The following is a 23,456-nucleotide window of genomic DNA, read 5'->3' as shown; positions in this document are numbered from 1 at the left end:
ACTTTTAATGATGAAGAAAGGAAGTAGTTGAGTACATCCAATTGTGATATTTATTATACTACTATTTGTGTAAATTTTTCTCTAATATTTATCTCTTAGAATATATATAGGGTGATAAATCCCAAAAGAAAAGTGCAGAAAATTAGGTTTATTGATACATATATACCATGTAAATGTGTTAGAAAGCAAAATACTCACTTGTATCACACTACACTGTTATAAGACTGATAAATACTATGCCACAGCACTATGAAGACTTTTGCCAATTGATACACTCTATGATATTCAAACTAAAAGTGTTAACAAACTGTGTACATATATTTAATATATGAAGTTGTTAGTTCACAACAAAACATGATGGATCAAATTCACCATACCCTGAAAACATTCACTCTGGTCTCATTCTGATAAGAAACAAAAAGATTTTTTTCTAGAATATCAATTACTAATCAGTCAAACATAAAAATAAAAATTCATCTACGACCATGAAGGTTATTAGATAATAGAAACTGACATGGTCACTAACGGGCAATAACTTCTAGGGCAACCTTTCCAAAATGAAACTGAAGTCAAAGGGGCCAGTAAATTTGTTTGAGAAATCCATACTTTGGTCAAGAAAACTAATCCAGTGATTTGGGGTTTCTTTAAATACCAGTATCGCAATCTAGTTACTAGTTATGGAGTCAGGGTTGTTCTTTGGGGGGTTTTTTTTCCAGGGGGAAGGGTATGCACTGTGCTTCAGTCTTGATAAATGTCACAGAGATACAGATGTGATGTTGCTTACTGCATAAGTCATATCACTACCACAACATAATTAATCATCAATAAATCAACAAAGGATTCAAACATTGAAGAATTGACTTCTTCATTTACACCTGCAATCCATAATTCAATTCATAAAACATTTTTTGACATGTTATACTAGTACATGTATATGCAAATACATGTAGGTTTTTAATATTCCAATTCAAAGAAATTTTCTACCTTTCTTCATGTATACCCTGATGAATGCTACTACACCACTTGTATGGAATGGTACAAAATGATATTTGCATGAGACACTGAATGAAGAATGGTTTGAATGAAACACTTTGCATGAAACACTGCCCAAATTGTGAAGAATCTGTATGGTAGGCATGGCTTGCATGCTTTGTGAATTGTTTGCATGAAACAGTAGGAAAGGCTGTATGCTTTGATTTTTGTTGTTGCATTATTTGGCTCTTTATGAAGATGAAGATGATTCAAACATGAAATACAAATGAAAAAATAAATAACATGTTTTTACTAATTTGTGACTTACAAAAAAATGATGTAAAATATTATGTCATTATAAACAAATATTATTTTTTATGATTCAGAAATAATAATAAAAAAGATGTGCAAAAATTGAATCATCATAAAATGATTATTATTCGACTTGCATATTGATTCCATGCTTTAATATACTGATTAAAACTGAAAAACAAATGGTCCTGTCTGTGTCATTATATCTGATTATTGTTAAAATAGATATAATTTGTATATTTCCTGATACACTACAGAAAAAAAATCATAATAAAAAAAAACAGCCTCTTCTCAAAGACAGAAATTGAATATAGACATACATTTTTATAATGTACGTGAATGACAACAGAAGGAGATAAAATATTTAGACTTTGCATACATGCCAACTTTCCCGATTTGTGCGGGATTCTCCCGATTTGAAGCAGTTGAAAAGGCAAATCCTGAAAACCCGTTCGGGATTGCAAAAATACCCCGAAATCCCGATTTTCTAAAAATATCTCCCATTTTATGACAACAAACCCCCATTTGAAATCCCGCGTCATTTTTGAACTGGCCAATCAGAAATCGGGACAATAGTCAGCCATTGCTGTTTACCCGTGTTGCATGGTATTGGGGTGGTGCAATTTACCTGGTCTGCCTGTGTCGGGGTGCTTATTGGACAGTGCGAAGCATGTTTAGATAGTAATTAATCGGGAAGACGGATTTCAAATTGATATATCCTTTACACAAACGTGAATGACAACGATGATAGTGTCACCACCAAACAACCGGACATTCCCGATTTTTGCCTCTCGCTGACAGCATCCAAAATATGCAATAAGGTACGTCAAATATATTTTTTTTTCCCAACTATAATAATATAGGCTACCCGAATCTATCTGTCTATAGCGATGTATTACATAGTCTATATAGTGTAGTATTCAATAGACTTTGTGATGCGTAATTCGCACAAGTCTGTACTGAATTTTTTATTGGCAAGTAGCCTTAATTTACAAGTAAAAACGTATATTTTGATGTGTCTTTTTCCTGGTAATTATTTCAGATGTCATGGGTGCAAAGGTTTTGTTCGCAAACTTCATAGCAGGGCAGATCACTCCTTTTCTGGTTGCAATGCAGATTGTTCCACCAGACTCTGCAAGCCCATGTTTACAGACAAGCAAGATCGCCTTTGTAGTCGTACCTAAATGCATGTGCTTTAATTTAATAAATTTTGATATATAGACCAGCCAATGTTTATATGGTGTAAAAGGATGCAACTTTAAGTATTTGATAATATGTATATGTGACTTGTTGTTGGAGAGGATTTTTTGCTGAATAGATGATTTTAATAAAATATTTATGTATATCTTTCAAAGTGTTTTTTTTTTTTTTTTTTTTTTTTTTAGTTTTGTTAAAGTTAATGGTCAAACACACTTGATATTGCGTTAATATATATGATACATGTACAATGATTAGATTGATATTTTATTTGAAAAAACAAATATTTATTTTCATGGTAAAATGTCGTGAATTTTGAGCTTTGAAAAAGGTCGTCGCGCGCAAAATCCCCCATGGGGATTTTTAAAAGTTGGCATGTATGACTTTGTGCTAGCCAGTCAACAAGAATGTCACCTTGGATAAGAAGGAACAATCCCAATATAAAATCTAACAAGATGTGTTTCTGAAACACTAAAGCTCCTTTAAAATGATTCTGGTACCCTCAGAAAGGTCTTGTAACAAGGAATACACTTGTGAAATATGAAATCCCTAACAATAATCATTCAAAAGTTATGGCATAGGTTAAAGTTTTTCAAAAGTAGGTCAAACTCCAAAGTCAAGGTCACAAAGTCAAACAGATTGATACCTAAAGAAAGCTGTTGTCAAACATACATGTGAAATATGGAAGCCCTATCACCAACCATTCAACACTTATGGCCAAGGCTAAAGTTTTTAAAAAGTATGTCCACCCCCGAGGTCGAGGAGACAAGGTCAAAATTTTGGTACCAAAACAATGGTTTTGTCACAAGTAATACTCATGTGCAAATATGAAAGCCCTATCACCATCTATTCAAAAGTTACAACCAAGGTTAAAGTATTTGTGGACAAACAGATAGACAGATCAAAATCTATATACCCCCAATCTCCAATTATGAGATCATAAAAATGAATATTGACTAACTGATAGCTGAAACTAAATCAATCTAACTGGCAGGATCAAGCTCCAATATGAGTCAGTGGGGGTGATACACCGATACATAAACTGTTTCAGTATGTGGGTTTTATTTATGGGGAATACCTGAACATGTTTTTATTATTTCGATCCAATATTTCATTTAGAATTAAAACAGCACTATGATATTAGATACATGAAATAAATAAATAGATAACATTTCAATCATAACTTTATTTCTTTGAGCAATATCATTCATTTAGTACATATCTCAAGTAATTTCGCATGTTTCTGTGTGTATGGTTTGATCTTGCAGGGAATGATTCTTGCACAAAACAGTTTTGGAATGCTAAACAGTTTGCACAGAACAATGAACAATCTGCGGGGAACAAGACAGAATGCTTTTGAGGTGTAGTAGCATGCCTCAGGGTCTGCATCTAATTTCATTTTCAAGAGTAGTATTTTTTTATATCATAAACTTATGCAGACTTTTGGTGAAGACCTTGTAAGTGGTTAGAACTTGTGTTCAAACCATTTATATTGCTGTAGTATCATACAACAAAATATGTTTGAACAAAGCAGACTTCATTTTGTAAAAAAAAAAAAAAAAAAAAAAAAGTTAAATGTAATTTTCTATGAACATGCAAGTACATAATATCAATGGTTTTAGGCTGGATATTTAAAAAAGATACACATCAGAATGGTGTAATTTCATTCTACAGATAATCTTTCACATTTTGATATTAAATCAAAACTATTCTCGAGATAAATTGGGAGAATCACACCTTACTTAATTTAGTTACATGAATAAGCTATAGGCAGTATACATGTATTGTACACATGCATCTTGTGCTATGAACTCTAATTGCATTATTCAATATTCCCTCATGCTTGTAAGCACTAAAGGTAGTACCAGGTATATATGCTGTTACTACATAGATTATGACAAGTCAGCTTTCGGTTGCATGCAAGGCAAATCACCATTTTATCAAGAATAGCATATGTATTTGTCATTGCAAACAGTCATTTTTTCATGCATAAAGTGTACATGTGTAGTACATGTATAATAGTTGGTTTACAGCTTCATGTGTCAATAATTTCATCAAACAAAATGAAGAGTAAAGCATACTTGGGATAAAACCTTTCAGAACACAGAATTTGGAATGTCATACAGCTGCAAATATCTCCATGCCTACTACAGTAATTATCACAATTTATAAAACATATCATTACCTCATACATGTAATCATTCTTTCCATAAATCAATGCCCAATTCTCTCGTTTAATTCCCTTCACATCTGAGTCATTCAAATGCTGCTCCACCACAAATCCCATAAAGGAATTATCAGGACTGTGAGCTATTCAAACACAATAAATAAAATACATCATACATTTGTTGATCAGGTTCAAGGGCAACATGTGTTTTGTTGGAATAGTGAGGTTACGAGGCCAAAGGCAAGTGCCTGAGGGTCCATCAAAAAAATTTGTCCAGGGACCTCGGCAAATGTTAGTCTGTCATATGAGAAATAAGAGGCCCATGAGCCACATTCCTCATCTGAGCAGCAGTTCCCAACTAGCTGTAACAAAATATTTAGCCAAGAACTTTTGAATCCTCTTCCTAGTCAAAAGGAGTCATAGTTAAACAGATTTGTTGCCACAAAGTGAAAAATAGCTTGCTACTTACTTCTCACTTACTTTCATACAATCTAAGATGAAATGGATAAATTGTGAACCTCACCTGGCTCCAAATGGCAACAATATGATTAAAATAAAATCCTTTTTATAATGATTCATAGAATTTATGCTTTTTAAGCCTCCTTTATGACTCCTTTCTTTGAATAATCTTGAATTCTTTTTACCTAAGGATACTTGGAGCAAAGTTTGATTAAATTTTGGTTCAATGGTTTTTGAAGAAAAAAACCGTTTCTCTCTATATTCCTATGAAAAACTCTTAGCCTATCCTGTGGTCCCATTATTGGTCTGGTGCCATTCTTTGAACAAACTTAACTTACATTACACAAACAAGGCTGGAGCTTTCTTGTAAATATTGGCATTTCTGGTGTAGTACTTCTGGCATCAGAAGATTTTTTTAAAGACAAACACACAATTTTCACAGAATTTTTTTTAAAAATTCTATCCCTTTGGAAAGGGGTCTGGCTCTTTATATGAATAAACTTGAATTCCCTTTATCTAATGATACTTTATGGTATGTTTGGGTGAAATTGGCTAAGTAGAGAAGATTTTCAAAAAATACCATAATTTTTTTTTTATTTTTTTTTTACAGTTTTGCAATTATCTCCTCTTGGATATAGGTGTGACACTTTGTTTCAACAAACTTTAAAGCCCTTTACCCATGGGTACTCTGTGCCAAGTTTGGTTGAAATTGGCTGAGTGGTTCTGGAGAGGAAGACTTTCAAAAGACACCACCATATCTTTACCATTTTACAATTATCTCCCCTTGGAAAGGGATATGGACCTACATTTGAATAAACTTGGAACCCCCATTTACTCAATGTGCCAAGTTTGGATAAAATTAGCTTAAAGGTTTAAAGAAGTTTTGTGCTTTTTAAGAAGATTTTTAAAGAAATTAGGATTTTGCACTGCTCCTGTGGCCCCATATTGAACAAACTTGAATCTACACTATAAATAAAACAAGGTAAATATTGGCATTTCGTTGATATCTCATATTCAACATTTTTTCCCCTCCATTTTTGGACTATCCATTCCAAAATCAGATTTTTCTTTAGACAGTTCAGTTCAAACATATACAATTGTTGGGACTTCTTATTGTAGAGAATTTAAAACCTCAAAGATACACATGTATGATTATGCAACATTCTTAGTGACGAGTCTATGACACTGATTTAATATGATCTAGATATCATCTTACGGAACATGGTGAAGAGCTGCTGTGGCAGAAGATCCTGTCCTCCCCATGATGTCAGTATTTTGTGGGCCTTAGCATATGATCGTAAATTATAAGCTGGTTCTGTGCCAAATGAGTCCACAATCCTAAGCAGACAGCTGGAATGATAGAAATTAAAGTGCATGTACACCATCTCTGTATGAAAAGGTTTCATCATACACAATATAATATAAGGTACAGATTACAGAAACAGAGATATTAGAGGCTGATACCAAATGCACAGTTAAACCAGTTTCATTGAAATAAAATCCTTTCAATTGATCACTTAGTTTGTTACCCAAAGGGGTCCTTAGATTATTCCCTTAGCAATTCATACCTGAATTTACCATAGCCTCCTTTAACATATCTCTTGAATTGCCGTAGTCCTACAATGTCTGTGTAGATGATGTGAACGGGAAGGTCCTTCCTGCTCTGGCACGGAGAGTTAGCAGCAGGCAGCTGACTCAGAATCCTACAAGAATATGGGGGATTCCACGGTAAAACTACCTGAAATTGCTTTTGGTGAACCTTGTTGATCTCAGTTATAGTTTCAAGAATTTCATCATCAGAAAATAGATTTATACCAGATACTGTAATTTCCTAATCAAAAAGCAAGGAATATGCAAGTTTTGAAATGCATCTGAGTTATTTCCCTTTTGAGAACTCTCACACAAAATAATTTGTTTACACACGGGTTGAGAAAAATGCCAATCACTGCATATGTGAATGTTCATAGTAAATTTTTTATACACAGTTTCATAATCCAAATGAAATTAATACAAAAACCTAGTAAGTCATAAGTATTCAAGGAGTTAATAAAGACATGAAATACTTATTACAGCATGTTATTTTGTTGCTTGTACATATCATATCTAATATATTTTGCCAATATGACATTGTTTTTATTTTCACTTTAGTAAAACATTTTTAACATATAGTATTTTATATTTCTTACATTTACATCTTGAAACAGAATCTGCTTTTCATAATTTTATTGTCTTCCTAGACACTGACTGACAATAATTTTTTTTTATAGTCTTCCTAAACACTGGCTGTCCCTGTGGGGATCCGGGTTAGAATAGGTCCTCAGTAACCCCTTGCTTGTCGTAAGAGGCGACTAAATGGGGCGGTCCTACGGATGAGACCCCAAAAACCGAGGTCCCATGTCACAGCAGGTGTGGCACGATAAAGATCCCTCCCTGCTCAATAGCCATAAGTGCCGAGCATAGGCCTAAATTTTGCAGCCCTTCAACGGCAGTGGTGACGTCTCCATATGAGTGAAATATTCTCGAGAGGGACGTTAATCAATACTGTAAATGTATTACATTTGGCTGTGTATTCTATTTAGCGCCTTTGGCGGAACACAGCTTCCGCTAAATCAGGTACATCGCTAAATGCCATCCGTAAATCTAGATGTTTAAAGTAATTCAGGAATGCGCTAAATCAAATCTACGCTAACTTGTTGAAAAAACGATTTCCGCCAAATATCGTACACGCCAAATATAATACGTTTACAGTATTCAATCAATCTAAACACTGACTGTATGTGCACTCTGTCCTACTTTGGCATTCAAAGTAGAACTAAATACACCTCCTACACAGAAGAGTTCTTTATCGCAAAACATTTGTATTAGCATCTGCATAAAATTGTGAGAAGCTGCTCTTGCAGATTCTAAAATTTTTCTTTCATTTGCATTGCAATTTATACTATGAAATTATAATATGCGAGTCGTAGTCTGAAAATAAAACTGCCACCAAGATTTTCTAGAAAATATGTCTCTGAAAATCTGATCTTGCTATATTATGTTCTCACAATTTTCTGTTCTTGTAATTTGAACAAAAACAGCAAGGTTGCAGAATTAAGTACTCATTTAAAATACTTTGTGTGAAACCCACCGGTTAGATTGTACCTCACTGACCATGTGAATCTAACCCTGTAGGTTTACACAATGGTAAAATAAGGAATCTACAGCAATTTCTATACTGCATATACTCGCATATAAAGTCAACGCCTGTGTAACTCGGGGACCCATTTTCAGAGAAATTGTTAGAAATTTCACACTGAGCCTCTTATAAGTTGGATTGAATTTCTAATCAGATTGTTTGTCAACTCAATATTTTCTAGCATAGTTGTTTCTCTTTGTTATTTTTTTTTTCTTATTTTTTTTTGTCTCTTCAGCATGGTGATTGGACCTATAATTTTACCGCATTAAATTGGATATCTGAAACAGAAATTTAGTTATGAGATGCTCACTATCCAAGCTATTTAATATTAGGGAGTTCTCACTGCCCAAACCATCCCTCCAATAACGTGTGGTCAAATAATTGGATTATCAATAAATTATCTGAAGCTCGATCAATTATAATCATCATCGCTCGCCATGGTTATTGAGTCCGGTAGTACCTACCCTACGACGTAGCGTAAACGGAGACAATAGGCGTGGCTTAAGACAATGAATTATAATATATCACAGGAATTCTTCTCACGGTGGGTGCCCCTTTAATTGTTTGACAAGCTGTCATAGCATCACCAAGTGACCTAATGTGTAGCTGTATACGGAAATGATATATTTATGAACCATAGTAAAATAGAAATAAATTCTTGTTTTCGTAGATAATGCAGGATAACTTCCACTGTATCAAAATGTTGTTTGAATTATAAAAGCCTGGGCTAACATCTCAGATTTCATATTTCAAAACAACATTTCCCGACCTTGGAGGTTATCCTGCAACATCCACAAAAACACGAACTTTATTTCTTAAACATACCCGATATATGTACTAAAACAAACCATGGTCATCATCCAATGAACCACCTTTCAGCCAACATTATTGATCTACTTTATTTTACAAGCAGTATAAAATCAATGTCAAATCTTGGTATTTAGAAGCATAACTTACTTTTCCAGCTGATAAGTTTCACTGGTGATGGTCAGCTGATGTCCTAACACATACAATGTACAGATAAGGTCACTCCACTGAACGAGTTCTCCTAGAGGACCACCTAGGGAACAAGAACAAAACACCAAGTTATACTTCACACTATACAGCATATTTACATTGCAATAATCAAACCAAATATGAAGCATCATGCTGATGGTGATGAACATTTAAATATACACACATGTACACTACCTAGGTGTGTCCGAATGACATGTACGTCCCCACCGGAAGCCAAGTAAACAATATTACAGCTTGTAAATTACCGTGTTATTTGTATGTCCCCACCAGAAGCCAAGTAAACAATATTACAGCTTGTAAATTACCGTGTTATTTGTATGTCCCCACCAGAAGCCAAGTAAACAACATTACAGCTTGTAAATTACCGTGTTATTTGTATGTCCCCACCAGAAGCCAAGTAAACAACATTACAGCTTGTAAATTACCGTGTTATTTGTATGTCCCCACCAGAAGCCAAGTTTATATAAACATGTAGTTAAAATATAGATGCAGCTATACATCAAATCCCGGTATATTATACGTATATGTATATGCAAATATACATAAAATTCAGGTATGTTATTATACGTATGTATTTTGTAAACTTCTTTTTATGACGAACATTTAGATGCAATGTCGCAGTTTGTATGTATGCATGCCTGCTGCATACTATTATATTTAATATATGTAAGCTTGTTGGATGTATGCGATTTGTGATTTTGCATCTATTCTGTATTTTCATTATTTAATTAAATCTATATGTTATGTAATTAAGTATACCACTTCTTATGGTTGACATTTTATCTGTCATACAATTTTATCATAAGTACTAACTCACCACTTATTACATTATACATCTTCAGTTTTATACACATAATACATACTATCGAATAAGAATTATGGAGCCATGTCGTGCTACGAGCTGGATCCAGTTACAGAAACATGGTACAGGGTCTGAGGTGTAGCACCTGATGACGACCTCAAAATTCTTGCCTGATGACGATCTCAAAATTGTTGTCTGGCATAATTTTATAATTTATGATTAACAAAGTAATAACTAGTGGCACTCTATTATCAAAATTTTCTTTGGCGACCCTACCCTAATTCTTTTCTGTATATATTTTAGTTATTTCACATGTATATACATACCTACAGTACATCCATATTACTATCACCTGTTACTAATATTAATAATTATGTAATAGTTATGGTATATCTATTTCGGTGTATCTTGAATTGGACGAAGGACAGAGACTCGTGCGATTACTAATTATTACCTTCTATTAGAATCCAGATAAATAACAAATATTTTAAATATTTAATTTTATATTTACTTATTATATTTTTTAAAATTATAATATACTTAAGGAATAAATTAAATAAAAATCATTATTAAAATTATTATATATATAAATAAAAATATAATTTATTATAAATAAAAAATATTTTAATTATTTAATTTTAATTTACTTATTGTAAATATTTTTTTTTCTTTTAATTTATTGAACAAATTAAATAAAATTATTATGAAAATTATTATAAAAATGAAAATATAATTTATTTCATTAATTTTTATTTTTTATTTAGTTTTTATAAATATAAGTTACTTCTTTATTTCATTATGATTTATGACCTAATTATAATCACATGTATGTGTCCGGCCATCAAAAGACAGTACCGCAGTCATCAGACGTGTTGGTACACGATGGTCCTTATTTATTTATATTTATTTATTTTTAAACCATGGGACAACCCATACGTCCCATACGGAGCATATGGAATGTTACTACAACACACTTCAACTTCACTATGTTGGTGCATTTGGGAGGTGTTGGAGGGTGAGGCTGGATCGCAATGAGATGGATAGTATTATGGCAGATAATACAGTCACCAATCGGTTAACGATATATAGTTAACCAATCCTACGAATATCAAACAAACAAAGGAAGCCAAGTAAACAATATTACAGCTTGTAAATTACCGTGTTATTTGTATGTCCCCACCAGAAGCCAAGTAAACAACATTACAGCTTGTAAATTACCGTGTTATTTGTATGTCCCCACCAGAAGCCAAGTAAACAACATTACAGCTTGTAAATTACCGTGTTATTTGTATGTCCCCACCAGAAGCCAAGTAAACAGCGTTACAGCTTGTAAATTGAGACTGATTCCCCCAGTGGGGCTCATTGATATAGGAGCATATTTGAAATATTGAATAACTGAATACCAGAACATCATTCTGCTTCATCTGAATACAAGTTGCAGGATACATCAAATTCCTTTGACTTTGATGTTCATCAATAATTATGGTGTAAGAAAAATCCATGCACTACTCTCTTACAAACTGTCTAGACAAAATTATATTCCATATATGGATGGGCAGACAGATGGACATGCTGATTTCTATATGCCCCCTCCCCCTAAACTTAATTTGTGGAGGGTGTAAAAAAGGTGAGTTTGATCCTCAAAACTGACTAAGTTTTTCTTAGAAAAATCCTTGAGATTAAACATTTTCATAACCCACACAAACACCCTGTGAAATAAGAAGGCCCTAGCCTTTAAAAGTTAGATGAATAAACCATGTAATCTCTATGTAACATTTCCTCAAAACTAAATGAGTCCAGCAACCTGTAATCCAGAAAATCATAATGCTTGCCATATGTTCATCTTCAATAACCAGAAAAACACTCTGTAAAATAAGAAGGTTGTAACTTGAAAACTGTGGGAAAAGTTAGATTGATAAACCATTTACTCTCCATATAACAATGAATTTCAAATAAAGGGGCAAAACTCCTGCAAGAGAGGTTGAAATGGATCAAAATTACAACATGATCTTAATCTAGAGTAAGTCACAGAGAGGCTATACAGTGAGTTTCTGCTTTAATAATATATGACAGAGAACAGAAAACCCAAAATGGGCCGACGTACAGACAACACTGTACCGTAATACATGGGTATATAATCTGTGTGAAACTGTCAAAGTCCAAGAACTGTAACTCTGCTGGAAATAGGTCAATTGAAATTAAATTTCCACTTGACCTGTACCTAATCAGTATAAAACTACACACTTAAAAGGAAAGAAATGTCTGGAAAACTGAATCCTATGAAATGTTCAAAGTCCAGTGTCACAGTGATATAACTGTTTCCTGGAGGCATTACAACTCTTTACAGTGTAATAGAGCTCCGGTGTCACAGTGATATAACTGTTTCCTGGAGGCATTACAACTCTTTACAGTGTAATAGAGCTCCGGTGTCACAGTGATATAACTGTTTGCTGGAGGCATTACAACTCTTTACAGTGTAATAGAGCTCCGGTGTCACAGTGATATAACTGTTTCCTGGAGGACAACTCCTTACAGTGTAATAGAGCTCCGGTGTCACAGTGATATAACTGTTTCCTGGAGGCATTACAACTCTTTACAGTGTAATAGAGCTCCGGTGTCACAGTGATATAACTGTTTCCTGGAGGACAACTCTTTATAGTGTAATAGAGCTCCGGTGTCACAGTGATATAACTATTTCTTGGAGGCATTACAACTCTTTACAGTGTAATAGAGCTCCGGTGTCACAGTGATATAACTGTTTCCTGGAGGCATTACAACTCCTTACAGTGTAATAGAGCTCCGGTGTCACAGTGATATAACTGTTTCCTGGAGGCATTACAACTCTTTACAGTGTAATAGAACTCCGGTGTCACAGTGATATAACTATTTCCTGGAGGCATTACAACTCCTTACAGTGTAATAGAGCAGTCTTCTGAACATACAATCACAACTATCAAATTTGTGTCATATAACAAAAACTAAAATAAAAATGCTACATAACTTATATACAGATGACTCTTGATAACTCAACGTTCAAGGGACATTGATAAAAAAACTTCGAGAGATCTCACGATTAAAGTTTGAATCAAATCTAAAAATTAAAGTTCCAACCATTATGGTTAAGGTTTTATAGCAACCAGGCTGCATAAATTTACATAAACATTCTGAGATTGTTTGGACTCATTCTCCTTCATATTTTTTCAGGTGACTGACTTGATTTCAACAACACAGAACTTTATCTTGCATAAACAAAAAAAATCATTCAAATTTTATGCATTTATTTGTTGTTTTTTTTCATGCTAAAATAGATGTTATGTACATATTTACAAGATAAATGTCATTTTAAAATTTCACTAAGCATAATGATGTCAAGTCCAAACGAAATGTAATTTCTACTTATATTTAGATTATACAGAATAACAGAAACAAAGCACAAGTGTAACGTTAAAACTGACCAATTAAACAATTTTAAAGACTGATTCACGATTTTCCCCAAAATTTTATTTTTCACTTTTAATGATCCAAATTTACTGTCAAACATGTTTAAAAGGTTTCACATAAAAATTAATGTTATACATTATCACAGAAGCTCATTTTAGAGAGTTCATTATTTGTTTGTAAACAAAGATTGCGGTATGTTATTGCTTTAATACGAAATCTTCAAAAGAAATGGATATCAGTCTAAGTTTATTATATCTTTCACATTTCAAGCATTCTTTGTGTAAAATGTGTCATCCAAAAGTTAAATTTTGTGACTATGCAGAATTAAGATGCTATATATTACAAATTCCATATTTCACCAGTTTGTATATTACATAAAAAGACTCGAGTCTTTGTTTACATAACACAGATCTAAGTCTAGAATATAGCTTTTATTCTTGCATTCAGAAGGTCGACATTTTGGTTGTCAATATTAAATGAGTTATACTTTTAATGTTTAACATCAAAAATAAAAAATATTTTGTTCAAAAATCTTGAACCAGTCCCTTTAAACTATTCACCCCAAAAAGAAGCATGGGTGATTGTAACCCATGTTTACATCTAATTAACACGACCAAACTATCCCCAGGCATTCACCGTTCTCAATATCAAAGTAAGATCCAAGCAGAAATGATTATATGATTGATGGTGTATATATCTACCATCACTCTGAGATTTCGAAAGTGAAATGTTTCATGGGACCCAAATTTCACTTCTCAAGACTGTAAAGAAAAAAATCGGGGATGTGGTTTCACTTTGAGAGATTGAAGATCAAGCCACTGAGAGTCACCTGTATATGCTACTTACCTTTAAATTGATTTTCTGCGAATCCCCAGCCAGATTGTTTGGATAAAAGCCCCAAATGAACAAGTATCTGAAAGACAGTATCTCGAAATGAACACCAGTATACATTTACTGCATGGCTTCTTGGAGAACAGTTAAATTGTTGACCCAAAGTAGGGAAGAAGACCTGGAAAACTGTTGCCCATGCAAGGCTGAAGGACAAAGGCAACAAATTTTCCAGGTCTTCTCCCCTACCAAAGGCCACCAGTCGAACGGTACCCAAAACCCATTCTATCAGTGCATTGTATTTCTTTTTTATCTAATTTTGAACATCAATGAGATGCTTAAACCATGCGACTGTTTATTCTGTGATTAGTAAATAGTTCAACTGTTTAATGATAAGCAAAATCATAAATAAAATTAGGATAACAATTACAGTTTCTATACGTGTGGTAGGTTAGGTAATACATGTAATAGGCATTACAGTCATAGACTTGCATTCCAGAGGTGTTAAAGAGCATGGAATGACATATACATAAAGGATAAAAACTTATCAACCACAAATTCAAGAACACGCTTATTTTTCTCAAAGAGAATTTGACGCCACAAAAATATATGATTCTACAATATTAAATCTATGTACATGCCAAAGTAACGATCTTTACAATTTGCACTTCTGACCTCTTTATTTGTTAAAACAACCTTACATCAAAATCTACTATTTCATACAGTTCACAAGCCTGTTATATAAGAGTTATTATTATACACAGTATGAGAATTATATGCAATGCATAATCTGATTGGTTTAGACAGCCACTTGTCAGGGATGATAATATACAAATATAGCCCTTTCATGAGGTTGATCCATAGGTATATCGACTTCAAAGAAAAGCATATCGACCAAGCACGAAGTGCGAGATCGATATGCTTTTCTGTGAAGTCGATATACCTATGGATCGACCGGTTGAAAGGGCTACATTTTTGTTACATCATTTTTCACAGAATGCTTGACAAAATTAGGGAACAGAAATTGCAATTTTTCCTTCTTTTTTTAACATATTGAGATTAAAAAATATAGTAAGCTGTTTTAATTTCAGTGTGGGTTCTTTATACTGATAAAAAGTAATTTTATGAAACATGTAATGAATAAAGCATCTTCCCATTTCAGGAAATTATAACAATTTATTAATAAATTCAATTCCCTAATCTAATATTAGAAAGTACAGGTCAATCCGAGCTTTTATGTTTATAATTAGAAAGACCAGAAAGAGAATTTGATTGGTTGGAATGACATACATCAGTGAATCCCATTCATTGTTGCACATAGCAAAATTTCCTTAACCTATTATTAGAAAGTACAGGTCAATCCGAGTTTTTTTTATGTTTATAATTAGAAAGACCCAGTCAATCCGCATTTCTATACTTTGACACGTGATATCAGATGAACCAATGGTGAAGTGCATTACAATACATAAAAATAATATAACGTCCTATCTCCCTCTCAAACATCATATCTCCCAATCATATTTCACCCCTTGGGCAGTCTCGTGCATTTTCCATAAAAACGTCAAGGTAAACGAAGTTTATCGTGACGTCACAGTAAGTCCGAGTCGTTGTACTTTTATAGTTCTTAATGCACAAAATATGTGGGTCTCTGATACACAGTTAAATTGCCTGGTTCTGGTTGATGCAAAAACAAGCAAATAAATCAGCATTCAAGGAAATTTTGTTGTTTGCACTTTCTAATAAGTTGACGGTGCTGTGTTAATACTAGGGCGATCTTAGCTACATACAATTTATAGATGAGCGGACTCCAATTTCAAATGCATTTTTGTAGTCTTCACCCAAGAAAAATCAAATTATATGATTTTTCTTGGGTGAATAAATCTTCATATCTCCCTCACTATCATGCAATAAATGTATAATATTCCATGAGTATTTGTACGTATCTGCAGATACACCGAAAGTGCCAATACATATTCAAGTGATACTATTGTTTAGATTCTATGAAAATTTTCTCTAGTAATCTTAAGTTGTTGCGTGCCATAGGAAATGCTATTATCTTATCTTAATATTAAAAAATTCTAAGTCACATAACTCCGTAACGACAAAGCTGATAAATCTGAAAATCGGATGGAGTCTTTCTCTGCTTAATCCAAGTACTATGTATAAAACTTTATGAAAATCTTTCCAAGGAAACTCAAGTCATCATAAGCTATAGAAACTAGTACTGATTGTAACGGGGACCGTTACAGATGTTCCCCAAACATTCCCCCATTTAGCAAGTGGTGTCATTTATTTCAGTACAAGTGGTTTTGACCTTTGCAAACTGTGAAACATGTGAATATATAACTATCTTATAACGTTCAGTCCATTTCATGCTAATACAAATCAGTTATAAAGATCTGAGAGTTTTGTGCACGTGCACGTACGTGCATGCACGTGCATATACATAATTAGACCATCTCGATACATTACAAGTCTGACTATATGAGTACAAGAGAAGTTTCACAACTGTTCAATGAAAAACGAGAAATTAACGGCAACTCAAAACTACAAAGACCGAAATCAATACACGTGCATACACGTGCGCGTGAGTACCACACAACAATTTTGTTGATGCTAATCAATAGACATTTGAACAATATACTTACTATATGAATTTGGTATCGATCGCTTCACTCTTAAGAAAGTTATTGGGATTTCAAAATCGTCCAATCAGAATTAAGCGCACGTGCATGCGCGTGCAGGGAAGTGATTTTGAGACTATTAATAAATTAACAGGCCCAAAACATACCTGCAACCTAATTTTCAAACCTATTCATTGCAATCTCAAAATGTTATAGACCAATACTCAAATTTAGACGTCAAAAATTACAATGCACGCGCATTCACGCACACGCGATTTTGATAATGGAAAATTTGTTGACACCATTTCACAGACATTCATATCATAGATCCTCAGGGTAAATTTGAATTCATTTCAGTTTTTAATTCAATAGTTATGACCATTTTAGTACCCGAAAAATGAAAGAAAAGCTATGCACGTGCATACACGGGCACGTGAGTATGACTCAGCATCAATGTTGATGTCATTCAATAGACATTTGAAAGATATACCTACAGTATAAATTTCATATTGTTTCCATCATTTATAAGAAAGTTATGGCGATTTGAAAATCGTCCAATCAGAATTTAGCACACGTGCATGTACGTGCCGGATGGTAATTATGACTATACACTTTTGTTAAGAATATCAAGATACATATACAATACAAGTTTGAAAAGATTTTGACAAAAAACAAAAAAGTTATGGTCATTGAAAGAATTGAAACTTCAAAAGACAATACACGTGCGTGCGCTTGTGCGTTTGCAATTTTTATTACATCGATCTGTAGATATTTGACATGTCTACCTATCCTGTAAATATCATTAAATTTCCTTGATTGGCATGAATGTTATAAACGCTTTTGTATTATCCAATCAAATTGAAGCACACGTGCATGCGCGTGCAGAATTGAAATTTTGACGATGCCAAACAGTTAAGGGTCCCATGTTATACCTACGATATAAATAGCAAACGATTTCATTGAAAAATAAAAAAGTTAGACTGATTCTAAAGTTTGTAAACAAAAAATCCAATGCACGTGCATGCACATGCATGCATTTTCAGACAAAATGACATTCGTTCCGCACATCTACATATGCTATACTATCATCCTAAAAAGGTTTCATATTGATCCCTTGAGTAGTTTCTGAGAACACTCGTGGACAAAAAAGTCCCAAGAAGAAAGAAAGAATAATAATAATAATAAGAAGAAGAAGAAGAAGAAGAAACAGAGTAAAACCAATATGTTCCCAAACTTCGTTTGGGGAACATAATTACTGAAGGACAAACAGAGACAGTGATTACTACAGACCACCCACCATACAGTACACGACACGAGTTTTATACACCCCACCGTGGAAAGACCACGGAGGAAAATCCACGGAGATACACCGTGTCCTCCATGTTCCACGGTGTGTGTTATTTGCGAATACACACAGCTGCTAAAAGCTTTGTTCTGGCCACGGGTGCCTTGCGGGAGATGTGAAAATGTGCCGCAGGCCAAATAATCAAGATAAGGGTGGAATTTTAAGATAAGAAAAAATGTCAATATTTTCCCCCCTGATACTTATATTGTTTTTCAGCATATTGAGCCGATTCCAACGATACCAAACACTATATATTATGTTTTTAAGAAAACCTGGTTTTGACTTTTTTTTCTTTTAGTCTTCTTTCTTCATTAAAATATTCTTAAATTCTATGTTTAAATAATGCGTACTTGCAGGCAATTCCTGTTTTGAATGCGAATTAGTATATTCAGTAAATGAAAAACATACATGTACAACATGTGATAGGGATATTTAATAATTACCGAGTGTTCTCTCTCTCTCTCTCTCTCTCTCTCTCTGACAAATGCGCTGTTTAACATAATTACCTCCATCATATTGTGTTGATATGCATCTTGACAAATATAACTTTATCCAATATAGAAATTAGAGCATTGTCGATGATTAACAAATTGGAATTAATTTATTACGTAATTAATAGAAGCAGAAATACAAACCATCGAATGATTTATTTTTAAAATCCCGTGTTAATTACATTTGACCTAGACTTATGTTCGATGTACTTTGATAGAGGTTTTCATAAAAAAAAACGTTCATCGGGAGTGTCTGGATAATGCAATGATTTTTGTATAATAAGTATATACCATGCAAATTCCTAGGGTCTTTCTCACAGTATAACTAAATTACGGTTAGCTAGTTTGGGTTTTGACTTCTCATGAAAAGTGTGAAATATATTGGGTCGGCGCGATATCAGATCTACTTCTGTTGATTTCAAATACACGGATTAGCTGACTCCCATTGTTCTACTGAGGCGAAAACCCCTTCGAATTTGCATGGAATGTACAAGTTATACACAGGTCATTGTTATAGTCATACATCATAGTACCGCTAACCCGACAAACATTTTTTTTTTATTTTGAATAAGTTATTGAATGATGAAGTATGACCAAACAGCAGATTGAACTTTATAAAGCCCCGTGCTAACATTACTTATAGTTTTCAATGTATCAGAAGGGGTATGTTGCCGGTTAAGCTGTGTAAATTTCTTGACAAGCAATAAAATAACAACAAAAATGGTGCTTAAATTGTCCGATTACGAAAACCTTTCAAATTTTCAAAGTACACCCTCTCCGATTCTACGTGATTGTAATCAATATTTAAGGATGTAAATCCTCGGTGTCAAATGCAACTAGTTCATGAAAAAAAACTAATATAAATATAAACAGAAAAGACTTGACGATTATTTGCTTTTATTCATATACGCTATCGATTATTAAAATCTTTAATTTAATCTTTAGATGCATTAGATAGTGAAAGCAAGAGAGAGAGAGAGAGAGAGAGAGAGAGAGAGAGAGAGAGAGAGCATTGGTAATCATAAAAAAAGGGTTTTTTTTCATCTTAGTTAGCCGAGATTATTCGTGCACGAAGGCACAGTTGACTCAAAACCCATTGCTAGCGGAGATTAGATGAATTTTACCTCCGTATTATGTTATAACTGACCAAAACCTAGTACGTTTGTTTTACAACTTTCATTCAGAAGACGCCCAAGTTATTGAGTTACTGAATAAACGAGAAAACGTCTGCATTTTTATTTCAATCGTTGTCAACTCTTTACTTTGTGATATTTCAAGACTACATGTACTCAATTCAATTTATTGGATCTCATCACCATTATGCAATGGTATATAAAAATATAAAGACAAAAAGCTGTTATATATACATTTAGTAAATAATACATGCGTGTAATAAAGTATTTATCAAGTTAGAAAAAAAAACCTAAAAAAAACGTGTTATTATTAATGTGAAGTATGGGCATTCTAATGAAATATTCCTAATGAAAGTACGGAGTTTTCTAAAGGTTTGTTTAAAAGTAAAGATAGTTTTAATATTTATTTGTTTAAGTGATAAAAATTTGATTCTTTGCTCACATTGCTTCACAGTTGAGTACATAATGAAATTCATATCCAATGTAAACATGTACATGTATATAGCTGACCTTAATCACATATTCCTAATTACAATGAAAACCTTACGTAAAAATAAACTATTGCTTATGGTACACATTTCTTTGAACTGCTGTTTATCAAATTGAAATTACTGGCATGTGATTGTCGTTGTTCATGACCCTTCTTTTATTTGGTGAAATTGTGCTGCACGTGCCGTGAAACAATGTACCGACGAGTGGTAGGAATAACACAGGTGTTTATATACAGGATGTCGAGAATTTGGGCGTTTTATAAAAAGGTGTGAACGTCTGCAGGGAAGTCTACATACGGATATAAACCGAAAACACCAACGTATCATTAAACAACAATTACAAGAATTGAATGATTTATAGCTAATTTCTAAATAAGTAATGGGGTGAGGGCATGTATGATGGCCAAGCGAAAAGGTTTTTTGGGTGAATCATTTCGGAAATTATTTCTTTGTTTTATCACACGGAGGTACACGATGGCATCGACAGAGGTACAGGTAACATCCACGGAGATGCGCGGTGGCATCCACGGAGATCCTCCGTGGACTTCAATGTCTAGCTCGTGCGGAAAAATAGGACTTCAAAGGTGCCGACAATTTTAAAGGTCCACCGTGTTTGGGGCAAATTTGTTCCACCGCGTTGCGTGGAACACGCATAAAACTCGTGCCGTGTACTGTATGTAAACAAGAAAGTTTTACTTTTACTATTTTGTAAAATTACTTCTACTTTATATCAGTTTTAAAATAGCAAAGCAATGATTAGACTATTTTCATAACAAGGTGATTTTCATACACACTTACTGTATATATGTAGTTGCACATTTAAAATGCATTTGCCTATGATTGCACTATATTGCCTACAATGGGGGAATGCACTAAATTTTGACTGCACCAAATTCAGTATGCGTACAGTATTCTACTTATCATACTTATATACACCAAAAGTTTCAATCAAACCTTTTTCCGTCTGCGTTTGTTCAGGTCCTGTTTTGTTTTTAATCTGTTGACAGCAGTCACCCACTTTGGCCACATTTTGCGAACCCTCATTCTGATCCAAGCATACCCCTGTCTCTCATTTGGATCCACCAATATCTTCATCAAATCTTCTATGTTATCATTTATATCAGCCTACAAATCAGTATATTTCATCACAATCATATATTCCATCACAATCAATGTTCCTGGTGAGAAATTGACGATTATGCAAGTTACAAACTTCTAAGATCAGTGCTGCACAAATACACCTGTCTAAATCTGACACATCTAATCCATATTCTTGTGAATTGCAACCCTCATTTTCATTCCTAATTTCCTCATTTCCATCTTTTAAAGTTTTTACTGTGCAATTTGACATCTTGTCTACATTGACACAAAATGTGTCTCCAAGTGCATGTCAATCTAAACAGGTTTCACTATACTTTCATTACAGGGAAGACTATATATATGAATGTTGAATGCCATATTTTTCAAAGTACTGGTGTGTAAGCACTTTGTACATCTTACAGGTATACTGCTTGTTTTTCATAAGTGTACATCTCAGAATTGATTGATATCATTTCCAATCATAAGGCTATATTATGTGTACTGAACAATTACAAAATACATTTAGGTAGCAATGAAATCAAAGGCATGAGAGTTACATATTGAATTTTGGAAACATCTTCCACAGGGACTTTGATACTTTTCTTCCAGGTCCTTTTTGGGCACCATCCTTCAACCTGTTGATATAAGGAATAAGCAACATTACCAAATAACAAACGAATAATACTGGAGATATATTTGGTTACATTAGCAAGATATTGCTTTCTCAATTATGATTTAGTCTCCTCAACTATGCACCAATAAAAGGGGGGGGGGGGGGGGGGCTAATTGAAAATGTGGTAAAATATGCAGGTATTAGTATAATTTTTCAACAACAAAAAAATGGAGGAGGGAGGGAAGTTGAACACCCTCCCACTTTATGACATTTGGTTAAACACTAAAATGGATGGTCTGTCCCCGGCTACTTTTTGCATCCCCTCCTCTTTGACATTGTTGACTCCAAGCTTGGCTAGACACAATCAATACAGGTACTTACATTGCAAGTTTTTCCTCATAGTTAACACTTAGATGTAAACTTTTTTTAATATGAATAAATATTAAGATAACAAGCACTCTGAGAGTATTGCAAAATCAAAACATGAATACACGTCTCCTACCGGTGTCTCTATTATTTGGGGAATGTCATTATATATATATATATATATATATATATATATATATATATATATATATATATGTGTGTGTGTGCTTCCCGTTAGTTTGTCCCTATGTATGCAATTCAATATCATGCTATTTTCGCATAGAGCACGGTTATTTATTAATGTGCACCATCACTATTCCTTTTGACTTTATTGTTTTCTTCAAACTTATAACCATTAGACACGCATACATGTGTATAACACAAATCCATTTCTTAAAAAAAAAAAGTGCTCATTTGTGGATTCGAGACCAGGGCAGGACACCCTTAGAGAATGCGCTATCCATTACATTACCACAACTCTTTATTTGTAGATAAATCATATATACACTGTATATATAAACTAAACCACAAACAAATATAACCAATCTGACTAAAGTACAGATCTATATATATAATATAGGTCTGTACTTTAGTCAGATTGAAATATAACTGTTATAAAGAATTGATTAAAACACATAAATGATGAGTTATCATCCATTTTTCAATGCAGTGTTACAGTAGAATAACAAACTAATCAATACCGAAATATCTCCATCACTCAACTTTGAAAGCAATCTGATTTGAATCAGAACCTTTGATCCACTCACATCGATTGCTACACCTTGTGCAGCGATTTACGTGAGCGAATCAATGGATATGATTTTAATAATGAAGTGAAGGAAAGTGCATTCAGAGTGAAAAAAGCCCTTTCTGTTGACATCACGGATTAACAAAGCATCATATTGGCTATCTACGATGTCAAAAGAAACCAGTACCAGAAAAA

General features: G+C 33.6%; 1 protein-coding gene across 5 annotated transcripts in view; it reads right to left on the bottom strand.

Annotated features, from left to right (window-relative positions):
* Positions 1–23,456, bottom strand: part of LOC125678948 (alpha-1,6-mannosylglycoprotein 6-beta-N-acetylglucosaminyltransferase A-like) — a 69,517-nt gene that overhangs the window by 16,310 nt on the left and 29,751 nt on the right. For 3 of the 5 annotated variants that reach the window (XM_048917771.2, XM_048917773.2, XM_056156943.1), the window contains 8 exons: positions 22,092–22,169; positions 21,409–21,579; positions 14,389–14,455; positions 9,240–9,342; positions 6,676–6,810; positions 6,324–6,457; positions 4,667–4,791; positions 378–404 (listed from right to left, as the gene is read on the bottom strand). In XM_048917771.2, coding sequence (XP_048773728.2) covers positions 378–404; positions 4,667–4,791; positions 6,324–6,457; positions 6,676–6,810; positions 9,240–9,342; positions 14,389–14,455; positions 21,409–21,579; positions 22,092–22,169 — 840 coding nt within the window. The remainder of the gene's footprint in view (positions 1–377; positions 405–4,666; positions 4,792–6,323; positions 6,458–6,675; positions 6,811–9,239; positions 9,343–14,388; positions 14,456–21,408; positions 21,580–22,091; positions 22,170–23,456) is intronic. The other 2 variants (XM_048917772.2, XM_056156944.1) reach the window with 1 other exon arrangement.

This window comes from Ostrea edulis, chromosome 2, assembly GCF_947568905.1.
Source record: "Ostrea edulis chromosome 2, xbOstEdul1.1, whole genome shotgun sequence".
Taxonomy (NCBI): Eukaryota; Metazoa; Mollusca; class Bivalvia; order Ostreida; family Ostreidae; genus Ostrea; species Ostrea edulis.
This window is presented reverse-complemented; position numbering and strand designations above follow the sequence as displayed.